The sequence below is a fragment of the Ischnura elegans genome, chromosome 1, assembly GCF_921293095.1.
Source record: "Ischnura elegans chromosome 1, ioIscEleg1.1, whole genome shotgun sequence".
In the NCBI taxonomy this organism is placed as follows: Eukaryota; Metazoa; Arthropoda; class Insecta; order Odonata; family Coenagrionidae; genus Ischnura; species Ischnura elegans.
In genome coordinates, this window is record NC_060246.1 from 2,654,432 (window position 1) to 2,662,630 (window position 8,199).

General features: G+C 40.2%; 2 protein-coding genes across 2 annotated transcripts; both read left to right on the top strand.

Moving 5' to 3' along the window:
* Nucleotides 1–2,715: 2,715 nt before the first annotated feature.
* Nucleotides 2,716–4,899, top strand: LOC124154205 (uncharacterized protein K02A2.6-like). Its single transcript, XM_046527789.1, has one exon. The coding sequence runs from the start codon at nt 2,716–2,718 to the stop codon at nt 4,897–4,899; it is 2,184 nt and encodes a 727-aa protein (XP_046383745.1).
* A 33-nt stretch (nt 4,900–4,932) lies between these two features.
* Nucleotides 4,933–6,915, top strand: LOC124154211 (uncharacterized protein K02A2.6-like). The gene has a single exon (XM_046527803.1). The coding sequence runs from the start codon at nt 4,933–4,935 to the stop codon at nt 6,913–6,915; it is 1,983 nt and encodes a 660-aa protein (XP_046383759.1).
* Nucleotides 6,916–8,199: the final 1,284 nt, after the last annotated feature.

Sequence of the window (8,199 nt, forward strand, 5' to 3'; positions counted from 1 at the left end):
CTAGCTGGTAGCGCTTGCCTTAAATAAGGATTATTTATACCTTATCAAGCGAAGAAAACTTTCCGACCTTAGCCAGTTTTAACAGGTGATTATTAAGACATGTTTCCCTGAGCTCTGTGCCTCATACATGCATTGGTAACCTCAGACGATGTGAAACTCCTATCCTCTCGTGTAGAAACTAGGTCCCTGTGACGTCACGTGGAGTAGCATCGCTTGGGCGCCAATCTAGCATTTTTCAAATGCGGTTAAAATTGACCATTGCCATTCGTCTAAACTGGGATTTCTAAAACAAATAATTTGTACATCATGAATACACTAATGGTGGGTAACGCATCGTAATCAATGACTTTCGTTTTCTTTGATGAAGGAAACAACCCTATAGCTTACAAACTTGCACATAAATGGGAGTCAATAATGACTCGAAGACTACGAGTGATGCATAGTGCACATACATGTTTCTAGATCCGAAGGAAACGATGAGTTAAGGTAGTTTGAGCGAGATAGATCCGTAGTCACAACAGCGACTGTATCTTCTCAAACTTTACAAGTATCAAGAGTTTTTAAGGCTTTCGATACAATTTTATAATTTTTTGTCGGGAAAATATTTGCATCAGTTGCTTATTTTTCTCGGTAATGAACAAAATATACGTATTTTAAACTCTATCTTGACTTATTACCAAAGGTACCAACGGTACATTTAGTAAGATAATACTAAGTTTCCTTAATATAGTATGGACTTAATCCCGACTTGGAGTACGATATCCTGGCATCTGAAATGTTCAAACATAAAACTATAAGGGTTACTTATATTAGAAAGCTATTTTAAAGCATTGTATCGCTAGAAATGACATATGTCAAAGAGACGTTCGACTTGGCAACAACGTCAAATTTCTTAGGTTGGTGCGACTCTCAACTAGGCCTGAAATTCAGAGAAACAGAGAAACAAGTGAATGGCTTGAAGCGTTACAGGAGTGCAGAGATTTCGGTGTTGAAATATACTTTAGAAAGTCGAGTATTTCTCTAACTTTTTAGTGAAATATGCCAGTTTTTCAGCCTTCTCTGCTTTAACGATGAAGTCATCCACTAGTAAAGCGGGGCGGTTTGTGCGGAAGAAGGAATTTACGAAGGGACAGAAGAGTTCTTCTCGAACGTTCAGTGAATATAGGTAAGTGCTCTAGTAAATAACTCATTGCGAATTTAAGAATGGAAGTATGTTATTAGCTGAAAATAAATTTTTTATTTCATTTATAGTGTGCGTCCTGTCATGTGTTGGGAATGAGCAAATGAATCGGGTTTTGGCAACCCTAATTATTCCGTCTGTCGCCAATTCCACTTGGAAAAGGTAGGAGCGATCTGTGGGGTCAAAGGTTGAAGATGCAATCGAGTACGGAAGCTGTGGAGGTGGAGAAGCTTCTCACTTTGGCCTTAGCACCGTAAGTTTCACCGCATCAGTTTAAAAAATGAGACTAAGTAGTAGCGTTATTGGTCCCCCGAAACCCAATGTGAAAGTTAATTCATTTTTTTAAAATGTGCCTTGTGGTTGCATTACGTTCTTTCATATCTCTTGGAAATATTCAGTCGGTGTGCTTTTTATTTCCATGATGCATTCCAAGAACATTACCAGTAGTAGGTCCAATATATAAACTAAAATTTAGGAAATGCAGAGGCTTTAATTTTGTTGATGATTACTTTGTTCAAGTGTAATTTTAAATTAGTTTCATTTAATTTTTTATTGTCCTTCAATGTAATTTGTTATTGGTTCCTTTGGATGAAATCATTATTGATTAAGTGACTGTTGACTGGAATTTGGTGATGTGAGCTATATAAAGTGTTTGATATTTAGAACCAGAGAATTACCACAGATTTGCTGTTTTTAACATAGAAAATCAATAATTGCTGGATTGTGTTAATGTGGATTATAAGTTGATTAATTATGGTGATCTGTTATCAGGTCATAGGATTAGAAGTCTATCTAACATATATTTTCAACTATAGTATCCATATCTTAAGTATTTATTCAGCAATTGAAGACAATCTAATTTCTCCTTGATTATTATTCCTTAGTCATTGTTTCTTAAAGAGGTAAAGTACTCAGCACAGCCCTTTTACTGGTGTGCTCAGTGTTGCAACTATTATTCTATGTCATAATTTTACATGCTACTTATTTATCTAAGACTTTCAATATTTTTCTTTGATCAAAAACTTTTTCTTGATTTCTTAAAGGGATTACCTGTCTCCTCTAACAGCTATTTGCATGTGCTTGCCAGAAGAGGAGTATTAGTTATAATTCAATCAGCTTTGTTTCCGTGGCCATACCCTTTCCACTTATGATGTTCATCCTTCTCTCACAACCTGTTTTTTTATGCAATGTGAAGAAATGTTTTCTCTGTCGTTAATTTTTTAAAAGTCAAGGCTCTTAATGTGATTAAATGTTTATATTAAATGTGTATAATAATGTTTATATTAATGTTTATGTTTATGGATGATTCAATACCTATATTTACATAGAGATGAGTATTGTTGTTGTTGTTGATCTCTGCTAATAAATTCGAGTAGTATCAAATGGTGATCGATGCGAGAGATATCTTTATTATTTACCGGCCATCAGTAACAACAAGTTGGCGACGAGGATTAAAAAAAAAAGAAAGATTGTGAAGTGCAAAGACCAGAAAAAACCTTGTCGACGCTTATTTACGTAAATTTAACCCGGATATAATGGACTCAAAACAGCTCAAAGAATTACTTTCTGCGCTGACTTCCGTCATCAAACAGCAAAATCAGCAAACCACACCAGCTCCGCAGATAATTCCATTTGAAGCCTACGACGCAAAAACTGAAAAGTTTTCTTCGTATATGGAACGCTTCAATAATTACTGCGATCTCAAGAACGTCAGCGATGATATAAAAAAGGCTCAACTCCTGCGTTCATCGATCGGAAAAGATCACTACAATAATCTTGCTGCATTTCTGGGACCAGATGATCCTATTAAAGAAATCGATTTCGAAACCTTGAAGGCTCATTTTGAGAAAATGCTGTCACCATCAGTCTCAACGGTCGTCTCACAGCATTATTTTCTCAGCATTACTCAACAGCCGCATCAATCAATTTCGGATTTCGTCGCATCGCTGAAGGGAAAGCTTAAAGACTGTGATTTCTACGCTACTTGTCCTACTACCTCGTGCAAAAAGAAGTTCTCAATAGCTGATATATTCCTCCGTGCTCAGTTTATCAGAGGCCTGAAGGATAGCTGGATAGGAGAAGCGATACTGCAAGAGACAAATCTCAAGGATTTCGACGGAATCCTGACGAAAGCCACAGCACTAGAAGCATCTCGCTTCGAATCGGGACAGTTGAGTAAATCGCCTGAGAAGACATCGGATCAAGCCGCAGATACAAATAAGATTTATCGTCGTCAAGAAGGAAAACGTCGCAGTCGCCGGAGTTCCGAGTCTCAAGATAATCGCCGTCAGTCCAACTCTCATCCGCGTCATTTTTCCCATTCCCGCAATTCTAGAGGGCGTATTAATTATCGGTCATTAGGTCTCGATGGTATTTGCCTCAAATGTGGTCGCACAAACCATAAATCGCGAGATTGCAGAACAATGCGCGAATCTCTAAAGTGCATTTCCTGTGGGAAAATCGGTCACATTTCCAAAGTCTGCATCACCACCCTGCTCCGTAAATCGAAGACCAACACCCTGTCGTCTCAACGCTCTCAAGAACAAGAAGAAGATCGTCACTCAAACAATGATTATGGCATCACTCGCATCGAAGACACTGAGGATTTGTATGAAGTTGGACCAGACACCGATAAATACATCGTAACAGTCACTCTCAATAACAAGCCGCAGTCGTTCGAAGTGGATTCAGGTGCGCGTTTCTCTTTAATCTCAGAACCCGATTTCAACCAACTTGGACTTAGTATACCGCTTCAACCGACATCAATTTCTTTCCGCTCATACTCAGACCACGTTATCAAACCCAAAGGCAAAGTTACTGTCTCGGTTACCTATAATAGGAAGTCAATGGACGCCGATCTATTTATAGTACCAGCAGGGCATGATGCTCTACTCGGACGAATGTGGATTCGTGGACTCGGAATTAGTCTAAAAGAAATAGATAACCATGAATCAGGTCTTCGCACTGTCAATGTGAAAGTAGTTACCTCACTAGAAGACATCTTCAAGAAATATGAACAAATTTTTGAAGAAAGAATCGGGTGTGTTCCAAACGTCGAAGTACATCTTCAACTTAGAGAAGGCGTGACACCCATTTTTAACCGTGAACGAGATGTTCCTTTTGCATTGAGAGAGAGAGTTGAAAGAGAGTTATCCACATTGGAAAAACAAGGTGTCATCACTCCCATTATATCAAGTGACTGGGGATCGCCACTCGTGGTAATACCTAAGCCCGATGGAGGAGTGAGGCTATGCGTAGACTACAAATGTGGGGTGAATTCTAGACTCGTTGCATCAAATTACCCCATCCGCAGAATAGACGAGGTTCTCCACAGCCTCAGAGGTTCCAAGTATTTTTGCAAATTGGACTTGTACAAGGCTTACCTGCATTTACGGGTCGATGAAGAAGGGAGCAAGATTCAAACGATTTCAACACACAAAGGCACGTTCCGAATGAATCGCCTCAGCTTCGGGATTAAGACTGCTCCAGCGGAATTCAATCGCATTCTAGGTCAATTGTTGAATGGCTTACCAAAGGTGGAGGCATACTTCGATGACATTATCTGTCATGGTTCAGATCTTGAAGAATGTACCAGAAATCTTACTGCATGTTTGGAACGCCTCAGAGAGAATGATCTTCATCTCAATCGTGCCAAATGTTCATTCTTCAAGGAAAGCATCAGTTATCTTGGTCATGTAGTGTCGCATAATCAGATTTAAAAGTGCCCAGTTAAAATTCAAGCAGTTTCTCAAATGCCACGACCAAAGGATTTAGGTGAGTTGAGGAGATTCCTGGGCTTAGTAACATATTATTCCAGGTTTATTCCAGACTTCTCTTCAAAGTCCTATCCACTACGCCGCTTGCTAAGAACGGGTGAACGCTTCGTTTGGTCTGCTGCTGAAGAAGCTGCCTTCGTAAATCTCAAATCAGAGTTGTGCTCGGATAGACTACTCATTCCATTCGATCCATCAAAGCAAGTCATACTCACAACTGATGCCTCACCAACTGGGATAGCTGCAGTACTTAGCCATGATATTGATGGTCATGAGCGCCCAATTGCTTATGCCTCACGAGCTCTGACGCAGGCTGAGTCTAATTATAGTCAGCTTGACAGAGAGGCCTTGGCCATTATATATGCAACAACGCACTTCTTCAACTACATTTTCGGAAAGCGTTTCGTTCTCGTCACAGATAATGAGCCACTCTCAAGGATTTTTCACCCAGATCGTCCACTACCGCAGATGACCTCTTCGCGTTTACTGAGGTATGCATCTTTTCTCAGTGGTCTTGATTACACAGTTCGATGCAAGAAGGGGAGAGAGAATGAGAATGTTGACTGTTTATCTCGCGCCCCAGCCTCTACATCTAGTCCTTCTCTAGAAATCTCTATCGATCAAGAAATCAACGCTTTGCATGCTGAAACCCTGCTACAAATCTCGAGCGCATCAATCACTGCAGATATTGTTGCTGAGGAAACCGCCAAGGATCCAGAGTTGCAAGCGCTTCTACAGGAGCTCAAGACCAGCCGCAAGGATAGCCCGTACACTGTCTCTGGTGACATGTTGTTCCGCTCTGATCGTGCAGTAATTCCGAAGTCACTCCAAGCACAAATTCTTAAAGAGCTTCATATGTCGCATTTGGGAGTCACGAAGATGAAGCAACTTGCCCGGAGATACGTGTACTGGGAAGGCTTAGACAAAGATATAGAACGTCTTGTGAAGAGTTGCGAGTCCTGTGCTAAGGTCCGTCACAGTCCGCCAAAAGCACCTATTCATCCCTGGAATCAGCCTGATGAGAATTGGGAGAGGGTGCATATCGATTTTGCAGGGCCATTTGATAGCCAATTTTTCCTAATGTGTGTGGATGCAAGGTCGAAGTGGGCAGAAGTCCGCATGATCCATGGCGCTCCATCCTCTGCCAAAACAATTATTACGCTGGAGGGCATCTTTTCAGTACATGGCTACCCTTCCGTAATGGTGTCGGACAATGCAAGCATCTTCAGGAGCGAAGAGTTCCTAAAATACTGCAAAGAGCGTGGAATATTCCAGAAGTTCAGCGCACCTAATCACCCAGCCACAAATGGACTTGCAGAACGCAGCATCCAGACATTGAAGAGGAGACTTATAGCTGCTGCCGATGATCCTACTCCACTAACCACCAAGTTACGGGACATTATGTTCCGCTATAGGGCAACACCTTTGGCCTCAGGTCGGACTCCTGCAGAGCTGTACTTAAAGAGGAGGATCCGCACTCGTCTCGATGCCCTGCTTCCCAACTGCAAAGCTTTTGTCCCAACAAAACATACTAACTCACGAATTCGCAGTCTCCAGTTGGGGGAGAGAGTACAGGTGAAGATTTATGCAGGAATTCATCACAGTTGGCAGTTTGGCATCGTATTAAAGAAGCTCGGCAATTGCCATTACATCGTAAAGTTGGATAACGGTCGAATCATAAAACGTCACATCAATCAGCTGATAGCCACCTTGGTTCCGAAGAAACAAGTCACATTCTCGCCTTTGTTTCCACAACACACAATGGGTGTGCCATCCTCAGCAGGAGCTGCAGGGGTGCCTCCTGATTATCAATTGCCGCCAACCCACCAATCGCCGCTGGCACCTTCTCCTCCGCAAGTCGTTCGACCAACCCAGTCTCCTTCGGCCAGTAGCCTCCTACCGCACCTTCCCAGGAACCGGCAAAAGCCGACCTATCTTAAAGACTATGTTGTCTTCAAATAAGTGGGGGAGAACTAATGTGATTAAATGTTTATATTAAATGTGTATAATAATGTTTATATTAATGTTTATGTTTATGGATGATTCAATACCTATATTTACATAGAGATGAGTATTGTTGTTGTTGTTGATCTCTGCTAATAAATTCGAGTAGTATCAAATGGTGATCGATGCGAGAGATATCTTTATTATTTACCGGCCATCAGTCACAACAGCTCTACATACTAATTGCATACCCTTATTCATTTCAAATTCCTAATGTTGCATTGAGTGAATGCGAATGATCACATTGAACTTATCTTTCTAAAAGAATTGCATATAATCATATTTTACTAGTGGAAATAATATTGCAGGAAAATGTTCCTATCCATCGACATCATCTCCCTGTTGTTCTTGATGGTTCTGTCCTGATTGTGGTTGCTTTCCTACATTTATCATAATTACAACCTACTTCACTATATCTGGTATGATGTTGGGCACAATATGGTGGTCTTTAATATTAGTACAATTAAAAAGACATTGCAATATTTCCACTGAGTTTTATTATGACAACAACAATTGATAATGTTGTTTGTAGCAATGAAACGCGTTTTGTCATAATAAAACTCAGTGGAAATATTGCAATTCATAATTTTAGTAATACTTCATTATACATACTGATTAATGTTCTAGTTAGGCTAATGAGTTCCAAAGTGGCAAAATGTATTTGTGTCACATTAACCTATGATAGGGTATAAGTGTCTGACACATATACAATGTCCTCCCTAATGTTGAATCAAGAACATCATAAGTTAAGGGGTAGATTACCTCCAATGTTATCATACTATTTCTATTCCTTAGTTTTAATTCCACCCAGTCACAGAAATCTAAGTGCAGTGCATTGGCTAATTAATATGTGGCCCCTCATTCAGTATACATAATTCATTTCAGTGGCATGACTCCCAGTGAAGAGTCTCCTATGCAGTGCAATGATGGAGCTGAGGTAGATATCATTGCCTCTTATGATTATGGATGGCAGAAGAAAGGCAATGGGTAATCATACGACAGTAAATCTGGTAAATTCCATCATATTTTCTGGGAAATAAATTATGCATAAATTGTTCCTCTTTATTATGTTAACAGTTAAAATGTCTTTCTTTTTACATTCACAGGGCATGGGTCTGTCATTGATTACCACTCCAAAAAATTACTTGCGTATGATGTATGCAGGACTATCTGTGCAATGTGTAGAAGACACAGAAGGTGGCAATGTTACAAACCCTGTGGAGTGTTATTTCAAGCTTAATG